General features: G+C 55.2%; 1 protein-coding gene across 2 annotated transcripts; it reads left to right on the top strand.

Moving 5' to 3' along the window:
• The first annotated feature begins 7,901 nt into the window (after nucleotides 1–7,901).
• On the top strand, nucleotides 7,902–14,707 carry CRYGN (crystallin gamma N). Of its 2 annotated transcripts, none has more exons than XM_035029835.1 (4): nucleotides 7,902–8,064; nucleotides 9,697–9,945; nucleotides 11,675–11,820; nucleotides 14,475–14,707. In XM_035029835.1, the coding sequence occupies exons 1-4, from the start codon at nucleotides 8,044–8,046 to the stop codon at nucleotides 14,608–14,610; spliced, it is 552 nt and encodes a 183-aa protein (XP_034885726.1). In that variant the 5' UTR covers nucleotides 7,902–8,043; the 3' UTR covers nucleotides 14,611–14,707. The 2 variants fall into 2 exon arrangements, with proteins under 2 accessions (XP_034885726.1, XP_034885725.1); XM_035029834.1 differs by lacking the exon at nucleotides 7,902–8,064 and adding an exon at nucleotides 8,565–8,963.
• Nucleotides 14,708–14,917: the final 210 nt, after the last annotated feature.

The raw sequence follows: 14,917 nt of genomic DNA, 5'->3' as shown, positions 1-14,917 counted from the left end.
TCCTTATCTGTAGACAGCTGTCTTCTTTCTGCATCCTCTCATGGTGGAAGAGCCAGGGAGCTCTTTCCTGAGGGCACTCTGGTCCCATTCATCACAGCTCCGCCCTCATAAGCTAAGCACCTCCCAACACCAGCACCTTGCAGATCAGCTGTCAGCACATGATTTGAGGGGGCACATACGTTCAGTGTACCGCTCCTGACGAGGGTCTCCTAGCAAATTCCTGAGACCCAAGCCTAGAACCCATTTTCTAAGAGTTGACCGTGACCCCCAGATGATTCCCGTACACACGAATGCATAGTATGTATACCCATGTATAAACCTATGGACGGCCGTCCAAGCGGGCGGGGCGGGGGGGCGCTTAGTGCACATTCAGTTTCTGTCCTTCTGGGATAGAGCTCTAAAATTTGCATTTCTGACAAGTGTAAAGTGATGCCAATGCCCTTGGACCAGAGGCCACACTGGCTGCGTTATACCTCCCCTTGGCAGCCCCTGGAATAAATAAAGATCTGGCACTGCTTGCCCGAGGACGGGGACCCACGTTCTCACCCTTGCTCTGCCACCAGGGGGATAGTCCACATTCCTGGATACACCTCTCTTTTCCCATCTGCAAAATGAAGAAGCATTACGGGCGCCTGGGTGGCTCAGATGGTTAAGCGTCTGCCTTCGGCTCAGGTCATGATCCCGGGGTCCTGGGATCGAGTCCCGCATCGGGCTCCCTGCTAGGCGGGGAGCCTGCTTCTCTCTCTGCCTCTGCCTCTCTCTCTCTCTCTCTCTGACTCTCATGAATAAATAAATTAAAAAAATAAAAATTAAAAAAATAAAAATGAAGAAGCATTTGAACCAAATTGGTTGTTCCCAATTACGCATGTTTCTTGAGCTGGATGAAGATGTTCTGCTGCAAGAATTTAAATTTCCCAATTTTAAGCCAAAAAAAAGTTTTTTCAACGTTAAGGCGTTTCTCCGCCCCCCCCCCACAATTTTTCTTTAACAGGTAGCAGGTGCAGCCACTTGCCAGTGTGATTGCACCCCAAATTATACCTGGATTTTAAGTGCTGTGTCAGTGAGTCAGATGCTTGGCGGGGCCTGGTAACTTCGGGGCTGCTTGAGAGCCGGCGGGAGCCAAGGTCCACGAGCCAGGTTTGTGCTGTCGCCCCCTCGAGTCTGAGAAAGGCACACATCTCTGTGCTGATTTCTTCTTCCACAGTTCCTGACCGTCCCTCGGCCGCTCCTGCCACTGGGTGGGGTCCTGAGGCCCGCCCTCTGCCTGCTGGGCGGTCAGCTTTTCCCCACACTGGGGTGGAGCTCCTGCTGCAGATGGTCTTGCTCCAAAAGCCAGACCTCTCTCCCAGCGTGAACTCCGCAAACTTTCCATCCTGTGATGCTGCTATGGAAATCGTGACCCCCGCTAGCGTTAGCCGACTGTGCCCTCATAACCTGCCCCCCTCCTTCCCGTTCTGCCTCTGCCCCCAGCTGACCCGACCGGCTCGCCCTCCCCAGTTCTCTGCCGCCATCAAGACTCTCACCAGGTGAAAGGAGCACGGGCCTGAAGCCAGGACGCAGGCCTCTGCCCCCCATTGCCCTACACACACCCCCAGCCCCCCTCCCCCCGTCCATATCCATGTTTGTGGTTTGTGCCCTGTGACCCGCTGGAGTGGGCTGGGACCCCGCTTGGCCCCACGCGAACCGGACTGGGTCCCTTTGTTCAGGTGTTGGGTTGGATACACTGAAGGAATGAGTCCACTGGCCCTGGGAGGCCGGGGGGTGGAGGCAAGTCAGGCCACCCGCTGCCACAGTTACGATGGAGGAGAGCGAGCCAGCAGGCACGTGTGAGGAAGCACACGGGCTGAGGAGGTTGTTCAAACTGCCACTGACCTGTGCCTGGGCCACCCAAGATTGGTGCCATGGTGCTGATTTCAGGTGCCTCAAATTATATATAGACAGGGGCCCTAAAAAAAATGTTCGCCTGGGTCTGGGTCTGGGACTCAACTTACTCATCTGTAAAATGGACTAACTACAGAACTGTAGAGGGATGTAGGTTTGTCACGAGTGGTCATTAATAAACAATGAGAATGTATTAAATATCAAAAGAAAAAGTAAAGAAACAAATCGCTGCCATGCCCCCCCCCCTCCCCACAACACGCTGCTCACTCTTACTTGCTGTAGTTCTGCGGAGGAGGGATTTTATTTGCCCCTTTCCCAGATTAGGGGATTGAGGCTCAGGGCCAGGAGCCAATCCAAGGGCGGTGTGGCTCGGTGGGGCCATCCTTCCTGCAGGCTGGGGCTTGTGGAATCTCAGAGGACACCTAAGGGCCCTGCTCTGGGGGACACGGGAGGATGACGCAGCTCTTCTCTTTGGTATCTTCAAAGATCTGCCCTTTAACTGTGCTGTTCTGGAGCTCCACCACAGTGTGTCTAGATGTGCTAGTTATTTTTATTTATCTTGCTCAGTACTCAGTATTCAGAGTGCACTCTCAATCAGAGTTCAGGATCGCCTTCAATGCTGGAAAGTTCTGAGCCACTACCTCCTCAAATAGGGCTTCACTGCTGCTCTTTTGTTTTCTAAAGACTTACTTATTTGTTTGAGAGAAAGGTGGGGGGGAGGGGCAGAGGGAGAGAGAATCCCAAGCAGACTCCCCGCTGAGCGGGGAGCCAGACACGGAGCTCAATCACATCACTCTGAGATCTTGACCTGAGCCGGAACCAATTTAAAGATTTTTATTTATTGAGAGAGAGAGCGTGCGAGAGAGAACCAGCACGGGGAGGGGCAGAGGCAGAGGCAGAGGGAGAAGCAGGCTCCCCGCCGAGCAGGGAGCCTGAAGCGAGACTCGTTCCCAGGACCCTGAGATCATGACCGGAGCCGAGGGCAGAGGCTTAACCGACTGAGCTGGGTGCCCCTCTGCCACTCTTGCTGGTGCTTTTCTGGAATGTCCTTTAGTATATATTGGAATTATCAGCCTTCCATTCATGTCACTTAAATGTGTTTTCATAATTCTTTATTTGCTCTCTGTTTACTGCTTGGATGGATTTCTCAAAGTGGGCTTATCTTCAGCCTTTGAGTCATGAGACGAGGAAATGCTGAAGACTCGGATGAAGGAGGGGAGCTGGAGGAGGAAGGTCTGAAACAAGGACAGGAACAGACAAGCTAGACTGTAAAACAGCAAAATGCTAGGAGAATGTACGAACTGTAATCTCTTTGGAGATAAGGGCACGGACTTCGCCTTCAAATCGGAGCTCCACTGTATACTGGCTCTGTGGCCTGGGGCCAGTTACTTACCGTGTCTCACGTCCCCTTTCTACAAAGTGGGAGTGTTAATAACACCTGCCTCTGAAGATTGCTGAAGGAATTAAGTGGCATGATATATGTTGTGTTAGTTGGTCCCTGGATGTATAAACACTGAAATGACTGTCCCTGCGGTTGAACGAACTGTAATTCCAAGCCCCGCCCCCAGCAATTGGGGATGTAGTTATTGTAACCACCACTAGGGGTCAGGCTTCGGCGCCGCGCACGTACCCAAGCCCGCTTATTCTGGGGTGGGAGATGGGGCCAAGGGGACGTCTCCCAGAACCCAAACGTTCAGCTTTGGCACTCCCACCTCTTCCTTCCCTACCCTAATCCGATACTCGCCCCTCCACTGCAGACCTCTGGCCCCTCTTCTGGGAGGGAGATGTGTTCTGTCTCCTAGAAGTAGACCTGAAACAGGGCGGAGCCGGAACCCCAGGCTGGGGGGCTTGGCACTGAGCAAACCCCAGGAAGATTTCACTCCTTCTCCCAAGGAGGTTCAGGACCCCGCTGGTCCACAGACAGTCCTCCCCCCGACCCCACCCCCATTAGAAGGGCGCAGATTCTGGCTAAAGGAGCTCCCTCCCTCCCTGTCCACCAAAGGTCAGTGTGTCCCCAGGGCCGAGGCTGTCCCCAAGCTGCCCAGTGCACTTCCCGGGCACACACTAACCCCGGCCCAGGCAAACATCCTGATGGCTAACCCTGCACCATTGGTGTGCTTGCCCTCATTCACTCATGCATTCATGCAGCCTTGGCTGCTTCCAGTGGAGTTGAGGTGAGCTCATGCTTCACCCAGCGATTTCACACAGAGGTATGGCTCCCAAACGCGGTGGGATTGTTCCCTGAAGGCGTTTGGATATCTGAGGGTATTTCCATTTGTCACAATGATAGAGGAGGGACAGGCCTTTAGTGGATAGGACCCCGGGATACTTGATATCTTGCAACAAGCCATGAGGCATGGTCCCACAATTTCACCCCAAACACATCGTATTCTCTCTTGTTTTTAATAGACACTGAGTTTTCCTAGCATGCAATGTACTAGATAAATAGATGGAAGATTTTACTTGGTTCTCTGAGGAACTTACCAAGAGTTATCCATTCACTATTTCAGAAACTGGGGTCACAAACAAGAAGGTAACAAATTGCGGAAGGATACATGTACAGTGTTAGCCTATTGTAAAATGTACCTTATTTCCAGGTACACAAATAGTAAACGTATGAAAATAGTCAAAGAAATAATAAACATAAAAATCAGGATAGTGGGTATTTCTGGAGAAGGAAGGCTTTTGATGACATCTTTTTTTTAAGTTGTATTTATTTATTTGAGAGAGAGCAGGGAGGGGCAGAGGGAGAGGGAGAGAGAAACTTTAACAGACTCCTCGCTGAGCTCGGAGCCGGCAGGATCCTACAATCTTGAGATCAAGACCTGAGCCTAAACCAAGACTCAGATTCTTACCCAACTGCGCCACCCAGGGGCCCCTGATGACTTCTTTCTTTAAAGAAAAAAAAGTCGACCTGACATAAAAATGGCAAAATGTTAAGATTTAACAAAGCTGGGTAATGGGTGTGTTATTATTCCTTCTAGTACTCTCTAGACTTCTCTGTGCTCTAACTTACCCCAAAAGGGAAGAGTTTCGACAAAAACCCAAGGCAGGAGGATGGAAGCGGGCAGGTGGGCACTGGATCGGCACATGCCTTGCAGCTTTCCCACACTGAGCAGCTACTTGCAGCTTTTCAGTTTGCACATTGTTGAGATTTTCTTAAAGTCAAGACAGCATCCTCAGACCTGCTCCTTCTACTGTCATCATTTTATTCTGAGCCATTCTCCTAGCATTTTGTCACCAACCAGCAGTCATATGTGGCTTAAGATCTCACCTATTTCAAGGTTCCTCTTAACAGTGCACTATTAAAGATGACTCACTCAAAGACCAGGCTCTGCAGCGGTGAGGTTTTGCCAGCCTGGCCTTTGCTTGTGTAGATAACTATTTGGGGCAGGGATTCTTCTTGGGCACAAATACATCATATGAGCCATGGCAGACCTGACCTCCTTATAATGAAAATCCTGGGTGAGACCTGAGACATGGCGCTGGGATAGGGGAGTGGAGGTTAAAGTTGAAGAAATCTGATCCACCTGTTCATTTTTACCAATTCTTTTAGTGAGGCTGTGGCTTGTTGTTGTCCATGTATACTCTGCAGAAAACACCTGAAATTGCTGCTTGTGTTTTGAATCTCCCCACATCACCTGGGTGCATTGTCTGTGGGCTCTGGCCCTGGTGCTGTAAGGGCAAATACAAATTAAACTATGGACTTCAGGTGATAACAATGTGTCAGTGTTTATTCATAGTTGTAACAAATATAACACCCTGGTGGGGCGTGCTGATGATGGGGAGGCTGGGGAGGGCAGGGGATATATGGGACCTTTCTGTACTTGGAGCTCAATCTTGCCATGAACCTAAAGTTTATATTAAAAAAAATAAGAGGCTTAATTTTCCCAGTTGAAAATAAGGGAAGAGACTTTCCATCCCTCCTTTTTCTTTGTTTTTTTTTTTTTAAGATTTTATTTGTTTGACAGAGAGAGACACAGCAAGAGAGGGAACACAAGCAGGGGGAGTGGGAGAGGGAGAAGGAGGCTCCCCGCTGAGCAGAGAGCCTGACGCAGGCCTCGATTTCAGGACCCAGGGACCATGACCTGAGCCGAAGGCAGACGCCCAACGACTGAGCCACCCAGACACCCCCCCCATCCCTCCTTTTTCTTCTAGAATTTCTTTCTTGGTTCTTTTTTTTTTTTTTTTTAAGATTTTATTTATTTATTTGACAGAGAGAGAGAGACCACAGCAGGGGGAGCAAGAGAGGGAAAAGAAGATTCCCCGCTGAGCAAGGACCCAGGCGCTTGGTTCTTATTACATGTATGCACATCTTTTAATGGCTAAACAAGCTGCTTGCCAGTCTGAAAACTCAGGAATGTTTCCTCCAGGAGCTGGGAGCCAACTCTTTGAAAAAGGAATCATCAAGGAAGATATCTCTCCACCTCCTGGTTTCCTGCGAGAGGAGAGGACTGGCTTAGCTCCAGCTGTCACCTTACTTTGAATTGCAAAACCTATCTGGAAGCACAAAGATACAAGAAAACCAGCAAATTCTCTTAAGAACACATATGTAGTGAGTCGCATCTGCCTGTCTAGATAAAAAGGCTGAGGTTTCCTCGTCTTTGAAATCTCTTTAGCGGATGGCCTGTGATGCACATCACATTCAGGCTTCATGCTTATTCATTCAATCATACAACAGTTTTCTTCCTCTTCTACCTTTATGGACAGGCTTTTGGGGAGATTTTGTTTTTAATTATATTTCCCCAGCAGGGCCCGGGTCGGGAGGCAAACGTTGGACTGGGTGGTTTGGCCAGTGTGGATGCCTGTGGGGGCAACAGCTGGGCCAGGGCCGCTGAGAGGCCTATCCTTGGACAGCCTCTCAGAACAGGGGCAAGGTCACCCCAAGAACTGCATGACTTCCTCTTCGGAGCCTGAAGCATCTCATCTGTGAAATGTGCTCAAAATTCTTCCCTGAAAGTGGAGAAACAATTCAGACTGTTCCCCACAGCATCCCCTCATCCCCTGGGACCCACTGCCCTGCCCTCCGTGAAGCCCCCTGGGGTCACCCCTGTGCAGATGAACTCTGTCTCCTTTGATCTCAGAGCTGGCCCCCAGCCCCAGGTAACGACCAGAGTCGCTGTTTTATGTATACACATCTCATCCCCCCCCAGCCTAATCCGGGGCTGCACATCTTGTGGGCTCAGTGTTGACTCTCTTCACTTCGCAATCTTTGAGCCTTTGTTGAGTGCCAAGAACTTCTGTGCCCTGAGAAAGTCTCACGCTGCAGCGGGGCTGCCTGTTTCCTTAAACTCATCCTTGTCGTCCAGGGTGGTTTGGGTACAGAGCACTGTGGACCACCAGCGAGGGCTGCGGGGGCAGGGCAGGTAACACGGAAAGGGATCGAGGATGAGCACTGGCGGGGTGGGGGACAGCATTCAGGGAGCAAGAAGGCAGGAGGGGAAAAGGAAGGGGAGGACAACCTGGGATAGAGATGCAGGGGCGGGTGGGCCACCAGCGACCGGGTGCCGTTGGAGTGGAAAGTGTAGGGTGGGGCTGGGGGCTGAGACCAGAGCAGGAGGCGCTGGGGGGTGGGGTGGGGGGCAGTCAAGGGCTGTCCTCTTTGCTCCCAGGAGCTGGGTTCCATCCTTGGTCCAGAGAAAAAGCTCAGTCACAGCTCGAGCGCGGGTGACCAGGTGAGAAAGGGAGGGCGCGGGAGCTCGGGGAAGGCTTGGGCCCAAGGAGGGGGGGGGGAGGGGCGGCACTGCTGGAGAACCCCAAGGCAGAGGGGAGGCGGAGGGGCCCGGCGTGTGCGTGTGTGCGCGCACGTGTGTGCGTGTGCGTGCCCCTGACTCAGCAGGGACGGCGGGCGGGCGGCCGGGGGTCAGAGACGGAGGCGGCGGTGGGGCCGGCTGGGGGTTCGCGGGGCCGCCGGGACCGCGCGGGCGCCCGGCCGGCCGAGCCGGGCAGGGGGCGAGGCGCGTGGCGGGGCTCGCGGCGCCTGGGGGGCGGGCGGGGAGCGGCGTTGGGTCCCACGGACGGGGCGGGGCGGCCCCTTGCGGGCTTAGGGCGCCGGACCAGCACTAACGCGCCGGCCAGCAAATCTTTTGTCCCGGGCGGCGCTGAGCCAGCAGGGCTGCGGCCGGCTATATAGGGGCCGGCCGCGGGCGGGGCGGGCACACCATGGCGCAGCGCTCGGGAAAGGTGAGTGGGGCCCCTCCGGGCCGGCCCGACGGTCACGGACGCCGCCCGCGCGCGGCCCGACACCCGCCGCCGTCCGCTGCTCCTCGTCCTCGGGAGGCAGGGGCCAAGCTGTTCCTTGAGGCGCCCTAAGCATCCCAGAAACCCGAGCAAAGCTGGCAAAATTTCCTACCCAAGCCGGGCGGCCTGGCGCCGGCAGAGGGCCTCTCTGGCGTGGGAGGCGGGACGGTCCCCGTCTCCCACGGCCCCCAGCACTGGCTCTGGGGGCGGTTTGAGGCATCTTGGAGTCCGGTGGGCGACCGGATCCCCCTGAATCTCTCTGCGCCATCGACCAGACCTGTCTTGTGCGGGAAGGTGGCACCCCCATTTTCTGCTGCCTCCCCTAGCTAATGTGGTGCAGCCTTTGGTCCCCAGGGGCTACGGTCAAGGTTAGCGGATGAGAACATTACTCAGTCTGCACAGGTTTGGTTATGCTTCAGTAACAAACAATCCCAAGAGCCCATCATGCCCCTGCACACCTTCCCCAGGGCCCCAGAGGGACCCAGAGAGCTGGGAAGTCACACCCTGGCTCTCATAGCTTCTGCCCAGGGGGCCCAGAAGGGCAGTCACTGGTGACAGGGCAAGTGATTACAGCAGTTACCAGCCCCTGGGCACCATTGTACTTTGCCAGGGCCCTTCTAGGAGCACAATTCTAGAAACCCAAAGAGTTATTGCGTGGTTGGAATTTCACGCTCCGTGGCAGAAAATGAATTTTGGGGCGCATAGTGTTGTGTAGTTTAGGGGCAAGGAGAACCTGTCAGTGTTACATTGCCATAGGATGCTGTGAACTGACCGCTGAGTTGGCAGTGTTCCAGCTCTGACACATGCCTGTCACCCAGAGGGGTGGCCCAGTAAACAAAGGGGTGAGTTACATTGAAAAAGCCCCCTTTTTAGCCATTAATCCCCACACCAGGCCCTGACTTGGCTCTGTTGCATTTAGCCTCTCCCGCTAAGGGGCCCAGTCCCAGGAACCTGACTTTCTGGTAATTCAGTGTTTGGTTATGATGGTGGGTTGGTGGGTGAAATGCTTTCTTCTAAAAACACTTCCTTGGATGTTATGATTTAACCATGAACAAAAACTGAGTTTTAAAAATGCAGTGAGAGGGTGCCTGGGTGGCTCAGTCGGTTAAGCGACCGCCTTCGGCTCAGGTCATGATCCCAGGGTTCTGGGATCGAGCCCCGCATCAGGCTCCCTGCTCAGCCGGGAGCCTCCTTCTCCCTCTGCCCCTTCCCTTGCCCATGCTTTCTCTCTCTCTCTCAAATAAATAAAATCTTTTTAAAAAATGCAATGGGAGTTTGAAAAGAGCCTGTTTTCAAATGGGCCCAGGGACTAGGGGGACTCCCTGTCCCCAAGTATCTTCTGAAATTAGTCTGCTCAACTGTGAGCCCCCCAGGGTGGGGAGGGCCAGGCCCTGGGTCTGACCTCAACCCACCATCCATGCGTTCTTTCACGCAGCTAATGGTGTTGAGCACGTACTGTGCACAGCGGGCCTGGGAATCAGGGTTCAATCAAGGGTGTTGGACACCAGGTGTCTGCTCCCAAAACTGAAAGGAGAGAAGCCCCTGACCCCGAGCCCTCTAACCTGGCCTTTCTAGATCATCCTCTTTGAGGGCAAGCACTTCACCGGGAGGAAGCTGGAGGTCTACGGGGACTGTGACAACTTCCAGGACCGAGGCTTTATGAACCGGGTGAACTCCATCCGTGTGGAGAGCGGCGCCTGGGTCTGCTTCGATCACCCCGACTTCCGAGGCCAGCAGTTTATCCTGGAGCATGGAGACTACCCCGACTTCCTCCGCTGGAATGGTCACAATGACCACATGGGCTCCTGCCGCCCCATAGGAATGGTGAGTGGGCCTCTGGCTGGGGGCTTCCTGCCAGAGGGACTGAGGGTCGGTGCTGCTCAGCCCTGGGACAAATAATCTGGGAGCATGACCCTCCCAACTTTAAGATCTGACGAGGCCGTGGGATGTTTAAGAGGGAGAGACGCCCCCATGCAGACACACCACTCCCGTGTGTGGGATGGCATGGGACCGAACCCGAGAGCCCCTGGAAGTTTTTATACCTACATTTATCGGCATGTATCAGGCAATCACCTCCAATGTCCAATCCCAACATCTTGCTGCATTTTCCACTTAAAATGCTGTTGGAAATAATAGAAGTTTGGATTTGCAACCAGATGGGGGAGAATTAGGCTAAAGCCAGGCTGATTTGGGCCCGAGGTATCCACCCATGCAGGTCATCTTAGAGTGCTTTTCAAGAGACTTTGATGCTCTGACCGTGGAATGACTGAAGGAGGAGGCCTAAGTCACTAGCCAGTCCTCAGGAATTTGGGCGCAGGTCTCCTGGAGCTACACAAGTGGCCCGATGTGTGTAGGGAGAGCATATGAGGGGTGTCGCTACCCGTGGTGAAGGACGGTTCATGTCTAGTTGCCCTTACGGGGAGGGGCTGGTTTGAGGACTGAGCATTCCTATTCCTTTGGATTCTCCCAAGTTACACGTGCCAACTGAGCTGCTGGAAGGTCCACATGGTCAGGTGGGAAATGGCTGATCCCTGAACCAGATTCTCACCGGAGTCTCAGCCATGTGTCTGCAGAAGGATCTTTCCCTGGACATGGGGGCCAGGCCGTGCTGGTGAACATCTGAGGAACCCCAGGGAGGGAGCCTCGTGTGTGTGTGTGTGGGGGGGGCCTCTCTCTTTTCTACACGAGTTACAAAACCAGCTGGGCTTTGGCATCTCAAATTGTAAGAATGCTTTCTTAGTATTTCCACCAGGCTGTAGACATTTGGAAAAAGGAATTAACATGGCTGGCTCTGGATCTTGCATAATGCTATTTCTATGAAAACTCTCCTAGGTATTTTTTGAATGCTGTTCTCCTAAGAGCTATCCTTAGGGCCAGCTGTGATGCAGACCCAGCCCCTGCCGGAACCAGAGCCAGTTGGGAGCTGGCCCTCCTCTGTCTTTGGAAATGCAAGGAATCTTATAAGGGGCTATATACTGTCATCCCAGTGAGCCAGCAGGGATTTCAGCAAATGAGATCTGTTATTTGTTTTAGATTTTTGGCTTCCTGTTTTAATAAAAGGTTCTATTACAGTTTGTAAAATATTATCATTTAAAGGCTTGCCCCTGCCCTGAGGCCCCAGGGTGGGGATGACGGGCAGAGGAATGCGTTGGGGTGGCTGGGGCAGGGGTCCCCCAGTCCAGGCGCTAGAAGGGAGCCCCGTGGCCCAGGCCCTGGTCAGAGCATGGCCAGAGCCTCCCAGGTGGTCTGGCCCTCTCTAACCCTTGGATTCTTGAGTTGAAGAAACAGGAGAGTGGCCTGGTTCAGGGGCTTGGAAGCTTCTTAAAGTGATAGAGCCCTTTCGTCCAGCCAGATCTCAAGGTGCCAGAAAACGCAGGGTGCCGTGTTGATCCTTGTGCTGGGGTGGCGGGCCCTCACTGGCCCCCCAGCGCAGGAGCTCTTGGGTGCCCGGAGCCCTGGGCGACTCTGAGTTCCTGGCCGCACCGGCTTCTGTGTAGGGGAGGGAAACTCAGTGCCGTTTGCCATCTTTCCTCTGCTCCCATGGGGCCCACAGCACGGGGAGAACTTCCGCCTGGAAATCTTCGAGGGCTGCAACTTCACCGGCCAGTGCCTGGAGTTCCAGGAAGACTGCCCCTTCCTGCAGAGTCAGGGCTGGTCCAAGAACTGCGTCAACGCCATCAAGGTGTACGGGGACGGAGCGTGAGTACAGGCCGCAAGGCCGCGGACCACAGCCCATCTGGGCCCTGCACAAGCCAAGTGTGGGGAGGCTGCAGGGTGGATCAGACCCCAGCAGGGGGGGCAGCCTGGCCCCTGCCCTGGAGGCCCATTCCTTCCCTCAGTTGCCTTTACTCCAGTGGAGCAAAGGGGGTGGCTTCCTCCATGGCTCAAGAAGGCCTTCGTGAGGACACATGGGGCCACAGTAGGAGCAGAGGTAGGGAGGTACTTGGCAAACTAATGGTTCTCTGTGATTGGACTGATCTCATGGACTGTCCTCTGGTCTCCTCGAGCCAGGGGAACCCTGCTCGGAGAAGGGTAGCCCTGCCCACCCTGCACACCCCTTACTTACCCAGCAAAATGGACCCTTGAATTGGACCTCTCCTGCCAAGCAGGCAAACCCCCAGCACGCAGGCCTCCCAGGGGGATTGACGTCATGGTGGCTCACTTCTGGTGGACAGGCTGTGGCCAGGGGGGTTTTGCCCAGGCATAGAGGGGCTTGTCTGCCCTCCTGCAAGAGAGTCGTCAGAACCCCAGGCTAGCCTGGCTTCTCTTGGCCTCTGCACACTTGGTTCCTTCCATCAGCCGTAGGCAGCCTGTGTACCCATCAGACTCAGCCACCATATCTTCATGGTGGCCATCACCCATCTCCCATCCACCGAGCCAGTGGATAGCGTTACCTCCTTTTACAGAGGAGTTAGCTGAGGCTCAGAAAGTGACCTTGCCCCGCTTGTGAGTGGCGCAGCTGGGACAGCAGCCAGGCGTTTGGCTTCAAGTCAGTGTCCCTGGTCTAGAGCAGAGAGCCTCCCGAGACCTCAGCCCCATCCCGTCTGCAGAAGAGCCCCACTCGGGCTCCGGGAACATGGCTCCTGTCACAGCAGCTAAGGGATCCAGCTGCTGTCTGTGTGTCTGAGGTTTGGGATCAGGGAACACCTCAAGAGGTTCAAGACAGTAGTCACGGGAGAGACTGAATGAAGATAGTGGCTGAGCCAGAGGAAGAACTGGACCCCCCACCCCCTTTCCTCGGGGCCCCCTGACCCAGCGTCCCAGGGCAACTCTGCTCCATTCCTGCTCTCTCTGTCACTCTGGTTCTATCAGGATTCATTTTGTCACATCTGCCTTTCTCTGCCTCTTGGAAACCCCATTTGCCCTAAGTTGATGGTATCCAGGGATCTGAGGGATCAAATTCCAGAACAACAATCTGCCTGGAAAACTGCTGGCCAAATTGTGTCTCAGGAGGCCGAAGTCACGCCTTTGCATGGAAGGTGTCCTGAGACTCTCGCTGCCACCCCTACACCCACCCTGGGGGACCCCCGGGGCCTCTTGAGAAAAATGGTGGGAAGGTAGGAGCTAAGAGTTTCGACCACAGGGGCACAGGGTCTCCTGTAGGCCTCGATTTACCCAAGAGGAGATGGAGACTCAGCGGCTGCGTGTGGCCAACCCCACATTTGGACCCAGGGCTCTGCTCTCCTCCCTACGGCGCACTCACCCTTGGCCTCCTGTGACTTTAACTAGTTAAGAAAAAGAAAGAAAAAAGTAAGGAGAAGCTGCTCAAAGGCGATGGCCTGCATCACGTGGTCTAGTTGTGACCTCCTTCAGGGCCTTTCCTGGGGTCTGATGGGGGCCTCCAGGCAAGTCTTCCTACCGCCTCCCACATACCGGGAGTTGCTTTGCGCGGGTTCCCGAGTCAGCCCAGGACTGACCCATCCCCACAGACCCGTGTCCCGGAGGGCATTTGGAGGGAAATGTGCCACATCACTCTCCTTACTTCCTGCCCCCCAAGGGCACGGTCCCTGTGCTCCTGTGGATGGGCCATGCCCCCTCCTCCCTTCCTCCTCGTGCCCTGTCCTTGCCCAGAGTCACAGCCCGGGAGGAGAGGTTTACTGAGGAGGCCCAGCCCATGGGTGTGGGGAGGTTGGGGGCCGGGGAGGGGGCAGTTCGGGCACAGTGGAAGTCAGGGCGCAGGGAGGCTGGGGGTGTGGGAAGGCTGGGATAAACCAGGTCGGCCCTGAGCGACCCTGCAGCTCACACGCTGGGCCTCTCTCAGCATTCCTGACCCCTGACCCTTGTGCAGACCACACCAGGTACCAGATGCGGAGTCAGGATGGAGAAGGGGGCCCATGGTGACAGGAGAGGGGAGCGCTGGGGAAGGTGCCCTAAGCAGGCGACTCAGTGGGCTGTGTGGCCTTGGGCTGGATGGGCTCATAATTTCAGAGTCTGTGTCTCAGCGGGGAGAAAGTTCCTTCGACAGCAGAGCGCTTTGGGGTGGGAGGGCCAGAACTGTTCGGGCGACAGTGGGGGTTCACTGCAAAGACATAGTCAGAACACACCATGGCGTGGGCCCGGAGGGACCCCAGCAGCCAGATCCGGGAGTGTAGCCCCGCTTTGCTTCCCACGGTGAAAAAGCTGTTTTCTCTCCGTTCTGAGGGGAAAGGGAGCATCAGAAGTGAGGAGAGAGGCCGGCCTGAGAAAAGGCGGTGGGACAAGTCAGGGGCAGCTGTGGGCCGCTCTCCCCCCACACCTCCACCCCCCAGCTCAGGCTCCAGACCCCAGCTGGGCCAGGAGAGGGGCGGCCTGGTGGGAGGTCTTCTCTCCGCGCTCAGCCGCCCCGGGCTCACCTGGCCTCCCTCTGACCCCAGGTGGGTCCTGTACGAGGAGCCCAACTACCGCGGCCGCATGTACCTGGTGGAGCGGGGTGACTTCCGCAACTGCTCCGACTGGGAGGCCCACAACGCGCGCATCCAGTCGCTCCGCAGAGTGGTCAACTACTACTAGCCCGCCAGGACCCGGGCATGCCTGGGGGTCGGGGGCAGCCCCTTCCGTCCCCCACCCTAGGGCTCAGACCCTAGGGAATAAAAATCAGAGAAATGGAGAGTTGAGCTGGCCTGAGTGATTTCCCGGCCCCTCCCTGACATGGGGCAGCCGGTGGGGCACCCCAGGCCCTGGGCAGGAGGCTGCCAGAACTTGGGGCAGGGAGCTGGGGGGACCGGGAAGGGCGGTAGGGGGCACTGTGAGCCACCCATGGGGGAACACGAGAGCTGGAAGGGATCTAAAGGTTACGGAGTCGAACCCTTTCCCTTCA

The sequence above is a fragment of the Mirounga leonina genome, unplaced genomic scaffold (assembly GCF_011800145.1).
Source record: "Mirounga leonina isolate KUSES-001 unplaced genomic scaffold, KU_Mleo_1.0 Mir_321, whole genome shotgun sequence".
Lineage (NCBI taxonomy): Eukaryota > Metazoa > Chordata > Mammalia > Carnivora > Phocidae > Mirounga > Mirounga leonina.
The sequence above is the reverse complement of the archived record's forward strand: the minus strand, read 5'-3'. Positions and strand labels throughout refer to the sequence as shown.

Coding starts and splice junctions, on each gene's coding strand:
- CRYGN (XM_035029834.1), top strand. CDS start 8,925: ATGCCTGTCACCCAGAGGGGTGGCCCAGTAAACAAAGGG. Junction 8,964..9,696: donor GTGGCCCAGTAAACAAAGGG/GTGAGTTACATT, acceptor TGGCCTTTCTAG/ATCATCCTCTTTGAGGGCAA. Junction 11,821..14,474: donor AAGGTGTACGGGGACGGAGC/GTGAGTACAGGC, acceptor CTCTGACCCCAG/GTGGGTCCTGTACGAGGAGC.